The 20,225-nt window shown below is 42.9% G+C and overlaps 6 protein-coding genes across 9 annotated transcripts; 3 read left to right on the top strand and 3 right to left on the bottom strand.

Moving 5' to 3' along the window:
* The first annotated feature begins 8,005 nt into the window (after positions 1-8,005).
* On the top strand, positions 8,006-9,073 carry LOC6603966 (borealin). 2 transcript variants are annotated; one of them, XM_026991899.1, is made up of 3 exons: positions 8,006-8,258; positions 8,313-8,803; positions 8,866-9,073. In XM_026991899.1, the coding sequence occupies exons 1-2, from the start codon at positions 8,006-8,008 to the stop codon at positions 8,738-8,740; spliced, it is 681 nt and encodes a 226-aa protein (XP_026847700.1). In that variant the 3' UTR covers positions 8,741-8,803; positions 8,866-9,073. The 2 variants fall into 2 exon arrangements, with proteins under 2 accessions (XP_026847700.1, XP_026847701.1); XM_026991900.1 differs by having other exon boundaries at positions 8,313-8,807.
* Positions 9,074-9,522: 449 nt separating this feature from the next.
* On the bottom strand, positions 9,523-10,327 carry LOC113566423 (protein CDV3 homolog). The gene has a single exon (XM_026991896.1). It carries the CDS (start codon positions 10,310-10,312, stop codon positions 9,614-9,616), a length of 699 nt encoding a protein of 232 aa, XP_026847697.1. The 5' UTR covers positions 10,313-10,327; the 3' UTR covers positions 9,523-9,613.
* A 1,901-nt stretch (positions 10,328-12,228) lies between these two features.
* LOC113566426 (borealin-like) lies at positions 12,229-13,359 on the top strand. 2 transcript variants are annotated; one of them, XM_026991901.1, is made up of 3 exons: positions 12,229-12,481; positions 12,536-13,026; positions 13,152-13,359. In XM_026991901.1, exons 1-2 carry the CDS (start codon positions 12,229-12,231, stop codon positions 12,961-12,963), a joined length of 681 nt encoding a protein of 226 aa, XP_026847702.1. In that variant the 3' UTR covers positions 12,964-13,026; positions 13,152-13,359. The 2 variants fall into 2 exon arrangements, with proteins under 2 accessions (XP_026847702.1, XP_026847703.1); XM_026991902.1 differs by having other exon boundaries at positions 12,536-13,030.
* Positions 13,360-13,808: 449 nt separating this feature from the next.
* On the bottom strand, positions 13,809-14,613 carry LOC113566422 (protein CDV3 homolog). The gene has a single exon (XM_026991895.1). The coding sequence runs from the start codon at positions 14,596-14,598 to the stop codon at positions 13,900-13,902; it is 699 nt and encodes a 232-aa protein (XP_026847696.1). The 5' UTR covers positions 14,599-14,613; the 3' UTR covers positions 13,809-13,899.
* A 1,901-nt stretch (positions 14,614-16,514) lies between these two features.
* On the top strand, positions 16,515-17,582 carry LOC6603967 (borealin). Of its 2 annotated transcripts, none has more exons than XM_026991903.1 (3): positions 16,515-16,767; positions 16,822-17,312; positions 17,375-17,582. In XM_026991903.1, exons 1-2 carry the CDS (start codon positions 16,515-16,517, stop codon positions 17,247-17,249), a joined length of 681 nt encoding a protein of 226 aa, XP_026847704.1. In that variant the 3' UTR covers positions 17,250-17,312; positions 17,375-17,582. The 2 variants fall into 2 exon arrangements, with proteins under 2 accessions (XP_026847704.1, XP_026847705.1); XM_026991904.1 differs by having other exon boundaries at positions 16,822-17,316.
* Positions 17,583-18,031: 449 nt separating this feature from the next.
* Positions 18,032-18,821, bottom strand: LOC113566431. Its single transcript, XM_026991914.1, has one exon. It carries the CDS (start codon positions 18,819-18,821, stop codon positions 18,123-18,125), a length of 699 nt encoding a protein of 232 aa, XP_026847715.1. The 3' UTR covers positions 18,032-18,122.
* Positions 18,822-20,225: the final 1,404 nt, after the last annotated feature.

Raw genomic sequence — 20,225 nt, 5'->3', positions numbered from 1 at the left:
CAGCGCCTAGTTCTCAAAGACTATAAGAGCTAGAGCAACGATGTTTTGGATCCAGACTTCTGTGATATGTCACTAATACAAAAATATTTCAAAACTTTGCCCCGCCCACTTCCGCCCCACAAAGAACGAAAATCTGTGGCATCCACATTTTTAAAGATACGATAAAACCAAAAACGCAGAATCGTAGAGGATGTTTATATGTTCTTGAATGTAAAATCTCAACCAGATCGTAAAATTATTATAGCCAGAATCAAGAAAACAATTTCACGCTTTCTCGCTCTGTCTCTCTCTAACACACAGGTTTCATGGTCGGTTTTGCCAATTGCAAAATATGAGTTCAAGTATCTCAGAACCAATAAGAGCTAGAGCAACCAAATTTGGTATCCACACTCCTGTGATATCGGACCTTGACCGTTTTGTGTCAAAATTTCGTATCCGCACTTTTGTTAGATCTCACTATAAAATGTTCAGAATTTCGCCACGAAGACTCGTGCGTCGGGTGCGCGGCGGTGGGTCCTGTACCTTTGTTCGAATCACCAACTGTCGAATAGTGTTCGACCCCGCGGCTCTAGTCGCCACCGTACCTCCTTCGTAGAGTTGCGGTGTCCGCAGCAACTCACAACGTTCCCCCTCGTTTTAAACTTATTTTCTTCGTCGTGAGAGGGGGGGGGGGGTTCAAGCTCTAACTCGAACCAGGTTCGTTTGTAATGTTCGATCCGTTCGCTGCTTCTTCCGCTCGGGCTGCACTATCGTCTGTATGTATGTGCGTGTAATCGCGAAGGCAGGTATGCACTATGGTCCGAACGACCACTTTTGTTGGCCAAAACCTAATTTTTCAAAGTCAAAACTGAAACCTGGTTTTCATCGCTCTGCATTAGAAAAAGATCGACCATTAAATCTGCGTACCAGAAATTTCCATAGATGGCGCCACATTCGCAAAATCAGCTGTGCAACCCAACTGTTTTTATAGTAAAGCACGTGAAGGGAAAAAGTGCCAAATAAATTACCACTTTAGATCTCTCAAAAATTGAAAAACGCCAAGACGTGATTAAATTTTTTTGATGAATCTTAATCTGTCGGGTTCTTACTACGTGTTTTGAGTTTTTAACTGTCTCTAGTAGTTGTGATGTCTTCGTAATTGAAGGTTAAAGTGAGGCCTTTAACATGTGCCAACTTGTAATGAAAACTAATTTTTGAAAAGGTGTACAAAGTGAGTCCTACCTAGTCCCACCCTGAAACCTTTTGTGTGTCGTAGATTAATAAATTCTTTTTAAAATGTATATAGTTAGAAATGCCACTTTTGACCACAATTCTTGGAATTTGCATTAATAGAGCATAACCTCAAATTCGAAAATGCAGATTTCTTTGCCGTATGGAATTCAGAGAAGGGTAAAATTATCAATTATTTGAAAACGGATCTTAAGGCGACATATCATATGAAATTAATAAAGCTTTTAAAGGTACCAGCAAGAAAATTTGTTATCGTTTGGCAACATACCGGAACAAATGCCGGTAAAATTCAAAGATGTTGGAACGAAAATATGTGGATTGGCCACAAGCCTTTATTTCAATACATTTATCTTTATGTCCAGAGAATGCTAACTAAGTTCGTAAGGTTTTACAGGACCCAGTCGGAAAGCCGGCACACACATCACCTAACGAGGCGTTAACCTTGCTTCTAGACAAGGATTTCGGCAATAATTTACGGAAACCTTTGAACGATTTTATTTTTATTTAAATCAAAATTTTTTTTAGTCGTCCAACGCCGTTTTCTTAAATAAAATATGCTTAATACTTTTTTTCACTATAACTAAAAATTTAAATATGCATTATTTAAAAAAGGGGCGGTGCCACACCCATTTTTTTTCTTAAATCCAGTTCTTTTTGATTATATATATCCAATACAAAAAACTAAATGAAAAAATCTTGTTCCGTTCGGGAGTTATTAATTTTGGCCAACAAAAGTGGTCGTTCGGACCATAGTGGTATGTTTCGAGGCCTATTCTTCTGTGGACTCTTCACTGTTAGTCCGCTCTCTTTGTCGTTTCCCCCTTTCGACTCTCTCAGTTGGTTTACTTGTTTCGTATGCAGGGCGGGAAAAGTGTCTCTGTGGCGTTGGCGCTCTGCATTGGCGTTGACGTTGGTGTTGGCGTCTGCGCCGAGGGCTGTGCTGCTGCTGCTGCTATTGGCGGAATTGGTGTTGGTGTAGATGGCTGCTGCTGCTGCCGCTAGGGCCCCTCTGCGGGCCGCTCTGCGGCTGTCGCTGTGGCGTCTGTTTGACCCTCGTCTGGCCATTCCCTTCGTCATGGTTGTTGTTAGTTTGTGTGTTGGCGATTTGCTGCCTGTTTGTTGTTTTTAATTGAAAAGTCTCGTGTGTTTGTGTTTAATGTATTTATTGGCACTTTCTTACTCTTTACACAGTTTTCTCTCGTTAGTTTCTGTTTTTTTTTTTTTAAATTAATGTTATTTATTGGGGAGCAGAAAGTTTGTCGGTAGTAGTAGTTGCGGTGGGGGGAAGGGACTTTTGTCATGTCAGGGGGCACGGCACGGCACGGCACACGACAGACACCACAAGAAAACAGGGCACCACGGAAAAACGGAAATGGCGACACGGCAAAAACAATCAAAAGGCGACACGACACGGTTATAAACGTACGTCCGACGATCGCAACCTCTCGAGCGGGTGGACGAGATGAGAGTGGCAGACGAGGTTCATGGTGGAACACTCCATGTCCGCCAACTCCAACACTCTCCCCTCCACTCGAAAGACCCGATCGTCGATCGTCATTTACCGGTGCTCTCACCCCCGGTTCCACTTTCACTCACCCGAATATTTAGTGAGATGAAAGAAGTCCTTGGGCAGCAGCACCGATAAGTAGGCAATGGAAAATTTCATGGCTGTTTTAGTGACTGTCTGTGTTGTTGGTGGTTCATGGCCCGTGTCGCATGTTCTCTGTGCTGGTTGTATTGGCTGCTCTGTTGTAAGGGGATGGGATGGGAAGGGAACGGGGAAATTTGCCTGCTCCCGTATAACCGCCCGGATACTGTAAACTTCCGGATCTTACGATCCGGGCGCGAGACGCTCCGAGGAGTCGCCCGCATAGCATCTTGTGGGCGGTTGAAATGGCTTTATTGGGGCTATTGGTTGACTAGATATGTTAATTAGTAAACGAATGACAGTATTAAGTTATGTTTTTCTTTAATGATTATTTGTGTATTCTTTGATTTATTTTTGCTGCAACACCGATCCACACATTCAATTCGAGATCACACAAAAGAAGAGAGAGAGTGGACACTTCAAGTGTGATAATATTATTTAATGTTATTATAGGCGTATTCCAACACGGCCCCCTCAAAAATAACATACATCATCAAAATCATAAAAATAAAAAAAAAAGTTTTCATCATTAAATCAAAAAGGTAACATTCAATTGTTATTCTAATGTGGTTGGTGTGCATTCTGGGAAGTGTTATGTGATCTAGCATTTGCTCTAAGGATACGGGGAAAACCCAGAAAACCCCAGAAAAGCCCAGAAAAACCCAGAACACTTTAAAATTAGATTAACATAAAATTAAATTACTTTAACAATTCATTGGTTCTTTTGGTTCAAATCAAAAAAAAAAAATTAAATATGAATTAATTTAATAAATTCGTTAATAAAGCTTCATGTTCATGTTTTCATTAAATTGGAATCATTCTTCTTGTAGTAGTCCTAATTTGTTCCGCAGTTCCGCAAATCTTCCAGCAGGTAGTGGCTTCGTGAAGATGTCAGCAAGTTGGTTGTCTGTATTAATATACTCAAGAGAAATCTAATTAGTTTCTATCTGTTGTCTTGAAAAATGATATTTTATATCAATATGCTTTGCTATTTTATGACATGATGGGTTATTTGCAATGCTAATACAGCCTTAGTTGTCTTCATAAATTTTTATGGGTTTGTCGAGTTTAAGATTAATACTATTTAGAAGAGACTTTAGCCATAAAGCTTCTCTTATAGTTTCAAATAGGGCCTTATATTCAGCTTCAGTTGATGAAGCTGCCACTGAATTCTGTCTTTTTGTATTCCAACAAATTAAATTGGAATCGAAAATTTTAAACAAATAAAATACTTGTACTTTTTCTATCAATCTCATTACTACCCCAATCGGAATCTACATAGCCAACTAATGTATTTTCAAATGATGTATTCTTTTTATACCCGATACTCAAAATGAGTATTGGGGTATATTAGATTTGTGGTAAAAGTGGATGTGTGTAACGTCCAGAAGGAATCGTTTCCGACCCTATAAAGTATATATATTCTTGATCAGCATCAATAGCCGAGTCGATTGAGCCCTGTCTGTCTGTCCGTCAAAGACTATAAGAGCTAGAGCAACGATGTTTTGGATCCAGACTTCTGTGATATGTCACTGCTCCAAAAATATTTCAAAACTTTGCCCCGCCCACTTCCGCCCCCACAAAGGGCGAAAATCTGTGGCATCCACAATTTCGACGATACGAGAAAACTAAAAACGCAGAATCGTAGAAGATGACTATATCTTCTAGAGTGCAAAATCTGAACCAGATCGTATAATTATTACAGCCAGAATCACGAAAACAATTTCACTCTTTCTCGCTCTGTCTCACTCTAACACACAGGTTTCATGGTCGGTTTTGCCAATTGCAAAATATGAGTTCAAGGATCTCAGAACCTATAAAAGCCAGAGCAACCAAATTTGGTATCCACACTCCTGTGATATCGGACCTTGACCTTTCCTGTCCAAATTTCGCCACACCCCCTTCCGCCCCCGCAAAGGACGAAAATCTGAGGCAACCACAAATCTCAGAGACTATTAAGGCTAGAGTAACCAAATTTGGTGCACACTCTCCTTTACGATGTCACTATAAAACGTATATCTCAGAATTTCGCCCCACCCCCATCCGCCCCCACAAAGGACGAAAATCTGTTGCATCCACAATATTGCAGATTTGAGAAAACTAAAAACGCAGAATCATAGATAATGACCATATCTATTAGATTGCTGAATCTGGATCAGATCAGATAATTTTTATAGCCAAAAGGAACAAATCAATTTGCAGTGGCTACGCAGCGCCCGACGTCACGCTCAGACTGATTTTCTGTCTCTCTCGCACGCACTCTTTGTCGTGTCGTTAAATATTAGCGGCGTCTGCCGGAGGAGAGCCATACTGACTTAGTATCGGGTATAACTGTAGAGTTGCGGTGTCCGCAGCAAGTCACAACGTTCGCCCTCGTTTTAAACTTATTTTCTTCGTCTGGGGGGGGGGTGGTTCAAGCTCAAACTCGAACCAGGTTCGTTTGTAATGTTCGATCCGTTCGCTGCTTCTTCCGCTCGGGCTGCACTATCGTCTGTATGTATGTGCGTGTAATCGCGAAGGCAGGTATGTTTCGAGGCCTATTCTTCTGTGGACTCTTCACTGTTAGTCCGCTCTCTTTGTCGTTTCCCCCTTTCGACTCTCTCAGTTGGTTTACTTGTTTCGTATGCAGGGCGGGAAAAGTGTCTCTGTGGCGTTGGCGCTCTGCATTGGCGTTGACGTTGGTGTTGGCGTCTGCGCCGAGGGCTGTGCTGCTGCTGCTGCTATTGGCGGAATTGGTGTTGGTGTAGATGGCTGCTGCTGCTGCCGCTAGGGCCCCTCTGCGGGCCGCTCTGCCGCCGTCGCTGTGGCGTCTGTTTGACCCTCGTCTGACCATTCCCTTCGTCATGGTTGTTGTTAGTTTGTGTGTTGGCGATTTGCTGCCTGTTTGTTGCTTTTAATTGAAAAGTCTCTTGTGTGTGTGTGTTTGTGTTTAATGTATTTATTGGCACTTTCTAACTCTTTACACAGTTTTCTCTCGTTAGTTTGTGTTTTTTTTTTTTGTTTAATTATTGTTATTTATTGGGGAGCAGAAAGTTTGTCGGTAGTAGTAGTGGCGGTGGGGGGAAGGGACTTTTGTCATGTCAGGGGGCACGGCACGGCACACTACAGACACCACAAGAAAACAGGGCACCACGGAAAAACGGAAATGGCGACACGGTTATAAACTTACGTCCGACGATCGCAACCTCTCGAGCGGGTGGACGAGATGAGAGTGGCAGACGAGGTTCATGGTGGAACACTCCACCAACTCCAACACTCTCCCCTCCACTCGAAAGACCCGATCGCCGATCGTCATTTACCGGTGCTCTCACCCCCGGTTCCACTTTCACTCACCCCAATATTTAGTGAGATGAAAGAAGAATGACTTTATTGGGGCTATTGGTTGACTAGCTATGTTAATTAGTAAACGAATGACAGTATTATGTTATGTTTTTCTTTAATGATTATTTACGTATTCTTTGATTTATTTTTGCTGCAACACCGATCCACACATTCAATTCGAGATCACACAAAAGAAGAGAGAGAGTGGACACTTCAAGTGTGATAATATTATTTAATGTTATTATAGGCGTATTCCAACACGGCCCCCTCAAAAATAATATACATCATCAAAATCATAAAAATAAAAAATAAAGTTTTCATCATTAAATCAAAAAGGTAACATTCAATTGTTATTCTAATATGGTTGGTGTGCATTCTGGGAAGTGTTATGTGATCTAGCATTTGCTCTAAGGATACGGGGAAAACCCAGAAAAACCCGATCAGAAAACTTTAAAATTAGATTAACATAAAATTAAACGAGGGGGAACGTTGTGAGTTGCTACGTACACCGCAACTCTACAGTTATACCCGATACTAAGCTCTCCTCCGGCAGACGCCGCTAATATTAAACGACACGACAAAGAGTGTGTGCGAGAGAGACAGAAAATCAGTCTGAGCGTGACGTCGGGCGCTGCGTAGCCAATGCAAATTGATTTGATCCTTTTGGCTACAAAAATTATCTGATCTGATCCAGATTCAGCAATCTGATAGATATGGTCGTTATCTATGATTCTGCGTTTTTAGTTTTCTCAAATCTGCAATATTGTGGATGCAACAGATTTTCGTCCTTTGTGTGGGCGGAAGGGGGTGGGGCGAAATTTTGAGATACACATTTTATAGTGAGATCTAAGAGAAGTGCGGATTCCAAATTTTGTTACTCTAGCGTTGATAGTCTCTGAGATTTGTGAATATCCCCAGATTTGCATCCTTTGCGGGGGCGGAAGGGGGTGTGGCGAAATTTTGAAACAAACTCGTCTCGGTCCGATATATTAGGAGTGTGGTTACCAAATTTGGTTGCTCTAGCTTTTATAGTCTCTGAGATCTAGGCGCTAATGTTTTACTCTAAGCAAAGCCGCCTATGCTACCTGTGTGTTAGAGAGAGACAGGGCGAGAAAAAATGAAATTGTTTTCTTGATGCTGGCTATAATAATAACACGATCCAATTCAGATTCCGCAGTCTAAAAGATATGGTCATTCTCTACGATTCTGCGTTTTTGGTTTTATCGTATCTTGAAAATTGTGGATGCCACAGATTTTCGCCCTTTGTGGGGGCGGAAGTGGGCGGGGCAAAGTTTTGAAATATTTTTGTAGCAGTGACATATCACAGAAGTCTGGATCCAAAACATCGTTGCTCTAGCTCTTATAGTCTTTGAGCATTAGGCGCTGAAGGGGACGGACAGACGGACGGACGGACAGACGGACAGACAGACATGGCTCAATCGACTTGGCTATTGATGCTGATCAAGAATATATATACTTTATGGGGTCGGAAACGATTCCTTCTGGACGTTACACACATCCACTTTTACCACAAATCTAATATACCCCAATACTCATTTTGAGTATCGGGTATAAAAAACAACAATTTTACTGATAAAATCGATCTATCCTTGAGTTTTGTTTCTCATTCAACGTGCTAAATCGTATCTAGATGTAATTTATTTTAGTATGTTTCCATAAAGTTCAGCTCAGAAATAATGCACTAGTTAATGTTTTTTCATAACCAAGTAGCCTGTGAATTATTGTATTCGTTAAAATTATTGTAGCAAGTATTATAATTCATAAGTCGGTCGGAAGTTCAGAAAGATGCCTCGCACCCGAATTGTGTCGCGTCAGGCGAAGCGCGAGAAAGCCGACCAAGAGGAGAAGGTACGCCTAACTCAAATCAAGATCGATGCCGTTCTGGAGCAGGTCGATGAGCTTGAGAAGCGCGCCAAGAATCAGGTATACACTCAAATCAAGCTCATCCACGCCCGGACTGACAATCATTTGCTTGAGATGAAAATGTCGGAGTCTTTGAATCTGAAGCTGAAATATTTCACCGACTACAAGTGGAAGGGTAAGTGAATGCAAATACTTGCTACTATGACAGCCTCACAGTTATCCTCTTCAGTTCCCGAGCCACCAACCAGCCGAGCACGCAGCAGCTCGATCAGCACCGCTCGCGGACGTTCGCGTACTCCCCAGACCTCCCTTCTGCCGCGCTCACTCACACAATCGATGGACAGGGGTAATTTTAACCGTGGAAGAACCCCACAGAAAGTGCCACCCATGCCTTTTTTACGTTTTCCACGCGCCGGAGAGTTGGTGCTGTCCAGTGGAGGCAGCCCGCTGGCTGTTCAGACTGATCGGCGGGAGGACTGTTCCGACGTACACATACCCACCAAAAAGGGCGTGTTCATAGTAAAACCTCTTAAAATGAAGCAGGTGAACCGTGAGGTGCTCATGCAACTGGACGCGAATGTACTGAACCAAGTGAAGACTTTGAAGAGTAATCTAGAAGTAATTGTGGACATGGCCACCAAAATGGGCAAGATGTAGTGTACGCCCTGCCCTGGACCGCTACTTTGGACGAGCTTACAACCAGTAATACCCGACAAAGATGTATGTAAGAAATAAGTGGATAATACATTTTTCTAAGTATAAAATAATATTATATTACATAGGTACAAAATGGATTACTCATATGGAACAAATGGCAAACTTAAGTTTGCTTGCTAAACTCGACTTTGATCTTCCCACGAACCACGCCTTATCCAACCCAATCAACCAATCCTCCAATCAACAATGCCTTCTGCTGCTCCATCCCAACTAACTTTTTTCGTTTCATTTTGTATCCTCTACAGAATGATGAATAAATTATATTAAAACCAATGATGTGCTCGTATCAGTTGGTAATCCCATGTCAAGCCAGCTGTAGCATGAGAACATTAAACTCACATTACAATGGGAATAAAAAGTACCTTTTACGTACATCTAGCTTACTGAATAACGAAGCCGTTTTGTTCATTCATTTTCAAACCACTTTCACTTCCATCAACCTCAATTTATTAGCCAAGAGAAGTAGAGAAGAAAATTACAGATAACATTAGCTTGCCGATTGCTGCAGACCAGGCTAGTATTGGGGAGTTCAATTTTTCAGGACTGCTGTTGGGTTGGGTTTTGCTCGAAGTCCACGGGGTGCATTTAAGGATATAGCCGATTTTATTGTAAATATTTGGCTCGTTTAGAGCTAATGACACCTCGGGGACCACCAGCGAGTCGTGTAATGCTAATGGGTCTATGGAGTGCCAATTTGTCTGTCAGAATATACAGGGTGAAAATAGGGAGAGTGAGTCTTCTTGTTGTATTTATTATTAAGGGAGCTATGGTTGATTTTAAATTTGAACAGAACAAGTAGAGGCGTCCCGGCTGTTACTTGGGGCGCTTCAATATCTTTGAGTCACTCAAGGACGGAAAGTACTCCAGGCTATTGAGATCGGGGGCTTGGGGCTTGAACGGCATCGTAGACGGAGCCTTGCGCTGAAGTGGCTGCGCCTTGCGTTTGTTAAAGTCGCCCTGGCTCTGACGGAGAGCCGGGGGAATGTAGATTTGTTTCTTGACCACCGGGGTATTCGCTTTCCTGTCTGATTGTCCCTGGCTATCCTGCTCCGACTTCTGCCAGGGACATGTTGTGGCAAGCGCGCGTTCCCCATCCTTTGATCCCACATCAACGCCATCACCTCCAGTGTCCAGCTGCTCCGGCTCCTCCTTCAGATCGTCACCAGCGAATGGGGCAGGTGCAGGGACAGGGGATGTAAGCGCCATCGATAAGGTGCGCGGCACGTAAGTAAATTGACGACGATTCTCCTCGGTGAAGTCAGACCATTCATCCTCTTCGCTGAAGGCCTCATCTGAGAAACGGATCCCGAATTTCAGCGAAGCTGAGGCTCCTTTAGAATCAGTTCCCGATGCCTCCGATTGAAAGGCATCCTCCAGGTTGGAGTTGTCCTCCGACGAATACTTCGTTGATTCTTCGAGCGTTTTGTACAGCTCCTCAGCGGCCAAATATTCGGCATTTCTTTTTGACTTTTTGTTATCCTTTTTGGAAAAGAAATCTTCGAGATTGGACATTTTTGTATATTTGTATGTATATTTTAGTCTCTGCCAGGAACAAAACTTTCGGATTGTTTTTCCTACTAGTACAATTTTTCTGCGAAATATCTATTTTTGGAGAAACTCGTCTGAAATTGACAGCAAAACTATTGGTTAATAAGAGCCTACTTGATATTGAGAAATAAATAGACTAACGCCGCAGCTCATGGGGCGTCTATGCACCTCGTCTTCCGATGAATCGCAGCCACAGTTGTCACTGAAATTTACTACAGCAAAACGGACATCGATCTGAGCTTCTTCTATCAATTATTGGATTATTGCATTTGTATATAAGTATATATAAAGTATATATATTCATGATCAGCATCCATCTGGTTATCCACACTCCTGTTAGATTTCGCTGTTACAATTGCCCCGCCCCCTTCCAGCCATACAATGGACTAAAAATCTGTGGCATCTATAATTTAGAAGATACGCGAAAATTAAACGCACAATCATAGTGAATGACCATAAGAAAATAATGTAATTATACATCTCCAAGTTGTATTTTCATTAAGACCAGGAGCTTCTGCTCAAAGATCTAAACTAAACTAAAACGAGGGGGAACGTTGTGAGTTGCTGCGGACACCGCAACTCTACGGTTATACCCGATACTAAGTCAGTATGGCTCTCCTCCGGCAGACGCCGCTAATATTTAACGACACGACAAAGAGTGCGTGCGAGAGAGACAGAAAATCAGTCTGAGCGTGACGTCGGGCGCTGCGTAGCCACTAAAAATTGATTTCTTGCTTTTGGCTACAAAAATGATCCGATCTGATCCAGATTCGGCGACCGGATAGATATGGTCATTCTCTATGATTCTGCGTTTTTAGTTTTCTCAAATCTGCAATATTGTGGATGCAACAGATTTTCGTTTTTTGTGTGGGCAGAAGGGGGTGGGGCGAAATTTTGAGATATACGTTTTATAGTGAGATCTAACAGAAGTGCGGATACCAAATTTGGTTACTCTAGCGTTGATAGTCTCTGAGATTTATGAATATCCCCAGATCTGCATCCTTTGCGGGGGCGGAAGGGGGTGTGGCGAAATTTTGAAACAAACTCGTCTCGGTCCGATATATTAGGAGTGTGGATACCAAATTTCGTTGCTCTAGCTTTTATAGTCTCTGAGATCTAGGCGCTAATGTTTTACTCTAAGCAAAGCCGCCTATGCTACGTGTGTGTTAGAGAGAGACAGGGCGAGAAAAAATTAAATTGTTTTCGTGATGCTGGCTATAATAATAATACGATCCAATTCAGATTCTGCAGTCTAAAAGATATGGTCATTCTCTACGATTCTGCGTTTTTGGTGTTCTCGTATCTTTAAAATTGTGGATGCCACAGATTTTCGCCCTTTGTGGGGGCGGAAGTGGGCGGGGCAAAGTTTTGCAATATTTTTGTAGCAGTGACATATCACAGAAGTCTGGATCCAAAACATCGTTGCTCTGGCTCTTATAGTCTTTGAGCATTAGGCGCTGAAGGGGACGGACAGACGGACGGACGGACAGACGGACAGACAGACATGGCTCAATCGACTCGGCTATTGATGCTAATCAAGAATATATATACTTTATGGGGTCGGAAACGATTCCTTCTGGACGTTACACACATCCACTTTTACCACATATCTAATATACCCCAATACTCATTTTGAGTATCGGGTATAAAAAACAACAATTTTACTGATAAAATCGATCTATCCTTGAGTTTTGTTTCTCATTCAACGTGCTAAATCGTATCTAGATGTAATTTATTTTAGTATGTTTCCATAAAGTTCAGTTCAGAAATAATGCACTAGTTAATGTTTTTTCATAACCAAGTAGCCTGTGAATTATTGTATTCGTTAGAATTATTGTAGCAAGTATCATAATTCATAAGTCGGTCGGAAGTTCAGAAAGATGCCTCGCACCCGAATTGTGTCGCGTCAGGCGAAGCGCGAGAAAGCCGACCAAGAGGAGAAGGTACGCCTAACTCAAATCAAGATCGATGCCGTTCTGGAGCAGGTCGATGAGCTTGAGAAGCGCGCCAAGAATCAGGTATACACTCAAATCAAGCTCATCCACGCCCGGACTGACAATCATTTGCTTGAGATGAAAATGTCGGAGTCTTTGAATCTGAAGCTGAAATATTTCACCGACTACAAGTGGAAGGGTAAGTGAATGCAAATACTTGCTACTATGACAGCCTCACAGTTATCCTCTTCAGTTCCCGAGCCACCAACCAGCCGAGCACGCAGCAGCTCGATCAGCACCGCTCGCGGACGTTCGCGTACTCCCCAGACCTCCCTTCTGCCGCGCTCACTCACACAATCGATGGACAGGGGTAATTTTAACCGTGGAAGAACCCCACAGAAAGTGCCACCCATGCCTTTTTTACGTTTTCCACGCGCCGGAGAGTTGGTGCTGTCCAGTGGAGGCAGCCCGCTGGCTGTTCAGACTGATCGGCGGGAGGACTGTTCCGACGTACACATACCCACCAAAAAGGGCGTGTTCATAGTAAAACCTCTTAAAATGAAGCAGGTGAACCGTGAGGTGCTCATGCAACTGGACGCGAATGTACTGAACCAAGTGAAGACTTTGAAGAGTAATCTAGAAGTAATTGTGGACATGGCCACCAAAATGGGCAAGATGTAGTGTACGCCCTGCCCTGGACCGCTACTTTGGACGAGCTTACAACCAGTAATACCCGACAAAGATGTATGTAAGAAATAAGTGGATAATACATTTTTCTAAGTATAACCAGTAATACCCGACAAAGATGTATGTAAGAAATAAGTGGATAATACATTTTTCTAAGTATAAAATAATATTATATTACATAGGTACAAAATGGATTACTCATATGGAACAAATGGCAAACTTAAGTTTGCTTGCTAAACTCGACTTTGATCTTGCCACGAACCACGCCTTATCCAACCCAATCAACCAATCCTCCAATCAACAATGCCTTCTGCTGCTCCATCCCAACTAACTTTTTTCGTTTCATTTTGTATCCTCTACAGAATGATGAATAAATTATATTAAAACCAATGATGTGCTCGTATCAGTTGGTAATCCCATGTCAAGCCAGCTGTAGCATGAGAACATTAAACTCACATTACAATGGGAATAAAAAGTACCTTTTACGTACATCTAGCTTACTGAATAACGAAGCCGTTTTGTTCATTCATTTTCAAACCACTTTCACTTCCATCAACCTCAATTTATTAGCCAAGAGAAGTAGAGAAGAAAATTACAGACAACATTAGCTTGCCGATTGCTGCAGACCAGGCTAGTATTGGGGAGTTCAATTTTTCAGGACTGCTGTTGGGTTGGGTTTTGCTCGAAGTCCACGGGGTGCATTTAAGGATATAGCCGATTTTATTGTAAATATTTGGCTCGTTTAGAGCTAATGACACCTCGGGGACCACCAGCGAGTCGTGTAATGCTAATGGGTCTATGGAGTGCCAATTTGTCTGTCAGAATATACAGGGTGAAAATAGGGAGAGTGAGTCTTCTTGTTGTATTTATTATTAAGGGAGCTATGGTTGATTTTAAATTTGAACAGAACAAGTAGAGGCGTCCCGGCTGTTACTTGGGGCGCTTCAATATCTTTGAGTCACTCAAGGACGGAAAGTACTCCAGGCTATTGAGATCGGGGGCTTGGGGCTTGAACGGCATCGTAGACGGAGCCTTGCGCTGAAGTGGCTGCGCCTTGCGTTTGTTAAAGTCGCCCTGGCTCTGACGGAGAGCCGGGGGAATGTAGATTTGTTTCTTGACCACCGGGGTATTCGCTTTCCTGTCTGATTGTCCCTGGCTATCCTGCTCCGACTTCTGCCAGGGACATGTTGTGGCAAGCGCGCGTTCCCCATCCTTTGATCCCACATCAACGCCATCACCTCCAGTGTCCAGCTGCTCCGGCTCCTCCTTCAGATCGTCACCAGCGAATGGGGCAGGTGCAGGGACAGGGGATGTAAGCGCCATCGATAAGGTGCGCGGCACGTAAGTAAATTGACGACGATTCTCCTCGGTGAAGTCAGACCATTCATCCTCTTCGCTGAAGGCCTCATCTGAGAAACGGATCCCGAATTTCAGCGAAGCTGAGGCTCCTTTAGAATCAGTTCCCGATGCCTCCGATTGAAAGGCATCCTCCAGGTTGGAGTTGTCCTCCGACGAATACTTCGTTGATTCTTCGAGCGTTTTGTACAGCTCCTCAGCGGCCAAATATTCGGCATTTCTTTTTGACTTTTTGTTATCCTTTTTGGAAAAGAAATCTTCGAGATTGGACATTTTTGTATATTTGTATGTATATTTTAGTCTCTGCCAGGAACAAAACTTTCGGATTGTTTTTCCTACTAGTACAATTTTTCTGCGAAATATCTATTTTTGGAGAAACTCGTCTGAAATTGACAGCAAAACTATTGGTTAATAAGAGCCTACTTGATATTGAGAAATAAATAGACTAACGCCGCAGCTCATGGGGCGTCTATGCACCTCGTCTTCCGATGAATCGCAGCCACAGTTGTCACTGAAATTTACTACAGCAAAACGGACATCGATCTGAGCTTCTTCTATCAATTATTGGATTATTGCATTTGTATATAAGTATATATAAAGTATATATATTCATGATCAGCATCCATCTGGTTATCCACACTCCTGTTAGATTTCGCTGTTACAATTGCCCCGCCCCCTTCCAGCCATACAATGGACTAAAAATCTGTGGCATCTATAATTTAGAAGATACGCGAAAATTAAACGCACAATCATAGTGAATGACCATAAGAAAATAATGTAATTATACATCTCCAAGTTGTATTTTCATTAAGACCAGGAGCTTCTGCTCAAAGATCTAAACTAAACTAAAACGAGGGGGAACGTTGTGAGTTGCTGCGGACACCGCAACTCTACGGTTATACCCGATACTAAGTCAGTATGGCTCTCCTCCGGCAGACGCCGCTAATATTTAACGACACGACAAAGAGTGCGTGCGAGAGAGACAGAAAATCAGTCTGAGCGTGACGTCGGGCGCTGCGTAGCCACTAAAAATTAATTTCTTGCTTTTGGCTACAAAAATGATCCGATCTGATCCAGATTCGGCGACCGGATAGATATGGTCATTCTCTATGATTCTGCGTTTTTAGTTTTCTCAAATCTGCAATATTGTGGATGCAACAGATTTTCGTTTTTTGTGTGGGCGGAAGGGGGTGGGGCGAAATTTTGAGATATACGTTTTATAGTGAGATCTAACAGAAGTGCGGATACCAAATTTGGTTACTCTAGCGTTGATAGTCTCTGAGATTTATGAATATCCCCAGATCTGCATCCTTTGCGGGGGCGGAAGCGGGTGTGGCGAAATTTTGAAACAAACTCGTCTCGGTCCGATATATTAGGAGTGTGGATACCAAATTTCGTTGCTCTAGCTTTTATAGTCTCTGAGATCTAGGCGCTAATGTTTTACTCTAAGCAAAGCCGCCTATGCTACGTGTGTGTTAGAGAGAGACAGGGCGAGAAAAAATTAAATTGTTTTCGTGATGCTGGCTATAATAATAATACGATCCAATTCAGATTCTGCAGTCTAAAAGATATGGTCATTCTCTACGATTCTGCGTTTTTGGTGTTCTCGTATCTTTAAAATTGTGGATGCCACAGATTTTCGCCCTTTGTGGGGGCGGAAGTGGGCGGGGCAAAGTTTTGCAATATTTTTGTAGCAGTGACATATCACAGAAGTCTGGATCCAAAACATCGTTGCTCTGGCTCTTATAGTCTTTGAGCATTAGGCGCTGAAGGGGACGGACAGACGGACGGACGGACAGACGGACAGACAGACATGGCTCAATCGACTCGGCTATTGATGCTAATCAAGAATATATATACTTTATGGGGTCGGAAACGATTCCTTCTGGACGTTACACACATCCACTTTTACCACAAATCTAATATACCCCAATACTCATTTTGAGTATCGGGTATAAAAAACAACAATTTTACTGATAAAATCGATCTATCCTTGAGTTTTGTTTCTCATTCAACGTGCTAAATCGTATCTAGATGTAATTTATTTTAGTATGTTTCCATAAAGTTCAGTTCAGAAATAATGCACTAGTTAATGTTTTTTCATAACCAAGTAGCCTGTGAATTATTGTATTCGTTAGAATTATTGTAGCAAGTATCATAATTCATAAGTCGGTCGGAAGTTCAGAAAGATGCCTCGCACCCGAATTGTGTCGCGTCAGGCGAAGCGCGAGAAAGCCGACCAAGAGGAGAAGGTACGCCTAACTCAAATCAAGATCGATGCCGTTCTGGAGCAGGTCGATGAGCTTGAGAAGCGCGCCAAGAATCAGGTATACACTCAAATCAAGCTCATCCACGCCCGGACTGACAATCATTTGCTTGAGATGAAAATGTCGGAGTCTTTGAATCTGAAGCTGAAATATTTCACCGACTACAAGTGGAAGGGTAAGTGAATGCAAATACTTGCTACTATGACAGCCTCACAGTTATCCTCTTCAGTTCCCGAGCCACCAACCAGCCGAGCACGCAGCAGCTCGATCAGCACCGCTCGCGGACGTTCGCGTACTCCCCAGACCTCCCTTCTGCCGCGCTCACTCACACAATCGATGGACAGGGGTAATTTTAACCGTGGAAGAACCCCACAGAAAGTGCCACCCATGCCTTTTTTACGTTTTCCACGCGCCGGAGAGTTGGTGCTGTCCAGTGGAGGCAGCCCGCTGGCTGTTCAGACTGATCGGCGGGAGGACTGTTCCGACGTACACATACCCACCAAAAAGGGCGTGTTCATAGTAAAACCTCTTAAAATGAAGCAGGTGAACCGTGAGGTGCTCATGCAACTGGACGCGAATGTACTGAACCAAGTGAAGACTTTGAAGAGTAATCTAGAAGTAATTGTGGACATGGCCACCAAAATGGGCAAGATGTAGTGTACGCCCTGCCCTGGACCGCTACTTTGGACGAGCTTACAACCAGTAATACCCGACAAAGATGTATGTAAGAAATAAGTGGATAATACATTTTTCTAAGTATAAAATAATATTATATTACATAGGTACAAAATGGATTACTCATATGGAACAAATGGCAAACTTAAGTTTGCTTGCTAAACTCGACTTTGATCTTGCCACGAACCACGCCTTATCCAACCCAATCAACCAATCCTCCAATCAACAATGCCTTCTGCTGCTCCATCCCAACTAACTTTTTTCGTTTCATTTTGTATCCTCTACAGAATGATGAATAAATTATATTAAAACCAATGATGTGCTCGTATCAGTTGGTAATCCCATGTCAAGCCAGCTGTAGCATGAGAACATTAAACTCACATTACAATGGGAATAAAAAGTACCTTTTACGTACATCTAGCTTACTGAATAACGAAGCCGTTTTGTTCATTCATTTTCAAACCACTTTCACTTCCATCAACCTCAATTTATTAGCCAAAAGAAGTAGAGAAGAAAATTACAGACAACATTAGCTTGCCGATTGCTGCAGACCAGGCTAGTATTGGGGAGTTCAATTTTTCAGGACTGCTGTTGGGTTGGGTTTTGCTCGAAGTCCACGGGGTGCATTTAAGGATATAGCCGATTTTATTGTAAATATTTGGCTCGTTTAGAGCTAATGACACCTCGGGGACCACCAGCGAGTCGTGTAATGCTAATGGGTCTATGGAGTGCCAATTTGTCTGTCAGAATATACAGGGTGAAAATAGGGAGAGTGAGTCTTCTTGTTGTATTTATTATTAAGGGAGCTATGGTTGATTTTAAATTTGAACAGAACAAGTAGAGGCGTCCCGGCTGTTACTTGGGGCGCTTCAATATCTTTGAGTCACTCAAGGACGGAAAGTACTCCAGGCTATTGAGATCGGGGGCTTGGGGCTTGAACGGCATCGTAGACGGGGCCTTGCGCTGAAGTGGCTGCGCCTTGCGTTTGTTAAAGTCGCCCTGGCTCTGACGGAGAGCCGGGGGAATGTAGATTTGTTTCTTGACCACCGGGGTATTCGCTTTCCTGTCTGATTGTCCCTGGCTATCATGCTCCGACTTCTGCCAGGGACATGTTGTGGCAAGCGCGCGTTCCCCATCCTTTGATCCCACATCAACGCCATCACCTCCAGTGTCCAGCTGCTCCGGCTCCTCCTTCAGATCGTCACCAGCGAATGGGGCAGGTGCAGGGACAGGGGATGTAAGCGCCATCGATAAGGTGCGCGGCACGTAAGTAAATTGACGACGATTCTCCTCGGTGAAGTCAGACCATTCATCCTCTTCGCTGAAGGCCTCATCTGAGAAACGGATCCCGAATTTCAGCGAAGCTGAGGCTCCTTTAGAATCAGTTCCCGATGCCTCCGATTGAAAGGCATCCTCCAGGTTGGAGTTGTCCTCCGACGAATACTTCGTTGATTCTTCGAGCGTTTTGTACAGCTCCTCAGCGGCCAAATATTCGGCACTTCTTTTTGACTTTTTGTTATTCTTTTTGGAAAAGAAATCTTCGAGATTGGACATTTTTGTATATTTGTATGTATATTTTAGTCTCTGCCAGGAACAAAACTTTCGGGTTGTTTTTCCTACTAGTACAATTTTTCTGCGAAATATCTATTTTTGGAGAAACTCGTCTGAAATTGACAGCAAAACTATTGGTTAATAAGAGCCTACTTGATATTGAGAAATAAATAGACTAACGCCGCAGCTCATGGGGCGTCTATGCACCTCGTCTTCCGATGAATCGCAGCCACAGTTGTCACTGAAATTTACTACAGCAAAACGGACATCGATCTGAGCTTCTTCTATCAATTATTGGATTATTGCATTTGTATATAAGTATATATAAAGTATATATATTCATGATCAGCATCCATCTGGTTATCCACACTCCTGTTAGATTTCGCTGTTACAATTGCCCCGCCCCCTTCCAGCCATACAATGGACTAAAAATCTGTGGCATCTATAATTTAGAAGATACGCGAAAATTAAACGCACAATCATAGTGAATGACCATAAGAAAATAATGTAATTATACTGTATATATATAATGTATACATCTCCAAGTTGTATTTTCATTAAGACCAGGAGCTTCTGCTCAAAGATCTAAACTAAACTAAAACGAGGGGGAACGTTGTGAGTTGCTGCGGACACCGCAACTCTACGGTTATACCCGATACTAAGTCAGTATGGCTCTCCTCCGGCAGACGCCGCTAATATTTAACGACACGACAAAGAGTGCGTGCGAGAGAGACAGAAAATCAGTCTGAGCGTGACGTCGGGCGCTGCGTAGCCACTGCAAATTGATTTGTTCCTTTTGGCTATAAAAATGATCTGATCTGATCCAGATTTAGCAATCTAATAGATATGGTCATTATCTATGATTCTGCGTTTTTAGTTTTCTCAAATCTGCAATATTGTGGATGCAACAGATTTTCGTTTTTTGTGTGGGCGGAAGGGGGTGGGGCGAAATTTTGAGATATACGTTTTATAGTGAGATCTAACAGAAGTGCGGATACCAAATTTGGTTACTCTAGCGTTGATAGTCTCTGAGATTTGTGATTATCCCCAGATTTGCATCCTTTGCGGGGGCGGAAGGGGGTGTGGCGAAATTTTGCCACAGATTTTCGCCCTTTGTGGGGGCGGAAGTGGGCGTGGGTTTTGAAATATTTTTGTAGCAGTGACATATCACAGAAGTCTGGATCCAAAACATCGTTGCTCTAGCTCTTATAGTCTTTGAGCATTAGGCGCTGAAGGGGACGGACAGACGGACGGACGGACAGACGGACAGACGGACAGACAGACATGGCTCAATCGACTCGGCTATTGATGCTGATCAAGAATATATATACTTTATGGGGTCGGAAACGATTCCTTCTGGACGTTACACACATCCACTTTTACCACAAATCTAATATACCCCAATAC

This window comes from Drosophila persimilis, unplaced genomic scaffold (genome assembly GCF_003286085.1).
Source record: "Drosophila persimilis strain 14011-0111.01,24,50 unplaced genomic scaffold, DperRS2 tig00000693-arrow-arrow-pilon, whole genome shotgun sequence".
Taxonomy (NCBI): domain Eukaryota; kingdom Metazoa; phylum Arthropoda; class Insecta; order Diptera; family Drosophilidae; genus Drosophila; species Drosophila persimilis.
This window is presented reverse-complemented; position numbering and strand designations above follow the sequence as displayed.

Coding starts and splice junctions, on each gene's coding strand:
- LOC6603966 (XM_026991899.1), top strand. CDS start 8,006: ATGCCTCGCACCCGAATTGTGTCGCGTCAGGCGAAGCGCGAGAAAGCC. Junction 8,259..8,312: donor CACCGACTACAAGTGGAAGG/GTAAGTGAATGC, acceptor TATCCTCTTCAG/TTCCCGAGCCACCAACCAGC.
- LOC113566423 (XM_026991896.1), bottom strand. CDS start 10,312: ATGTCCAATCTCGAAGATTTCTTTTCCAAAAAGGATAACAAAAAGTCA.
- LOC113566426 (XM_026991901.1), top strand. CDS start 12,229: ATGCCTCGCACCCGAATTGTGTCGCGTCAGGCGAAGCGCGAGAAAGCC. Junction 12,482..12,535: donor CACCGACTACAAGTGGAAGG/GTAAGTGAATGC, acceptor TATCCTCTTCAG/TTCCCGAGCCACCAACCAGC.
- LOC113566422 (XM_026991895.1), bottom strand. CDS start 14,598: ATGTCCAATCTCGAAGATTTCTTTTCCAAAAAGGATAACAAAAAGTCA.
- LOC6603967 (XM_026991903.1), top strand. CDS start 16,515: ATGCCTCGCACCCGAATTGTGTCGCGTCAGGCGAAGCGCGAGAAAGCC. Junction 16,768..16,821: donor CACCGACTACAAGTGGAAGG/GTAAGTGAATGC, acceptor TATCCTCTTCAG/TTCCCGAGCCACCAACCAGC.
- LOC113566431 (XM_026991914.1), bottom strand. CDS start 18,821: ATGTCCAATCTCGAAGATTTCTTTTCCAAAAAGAATAACAAAAAGTCA.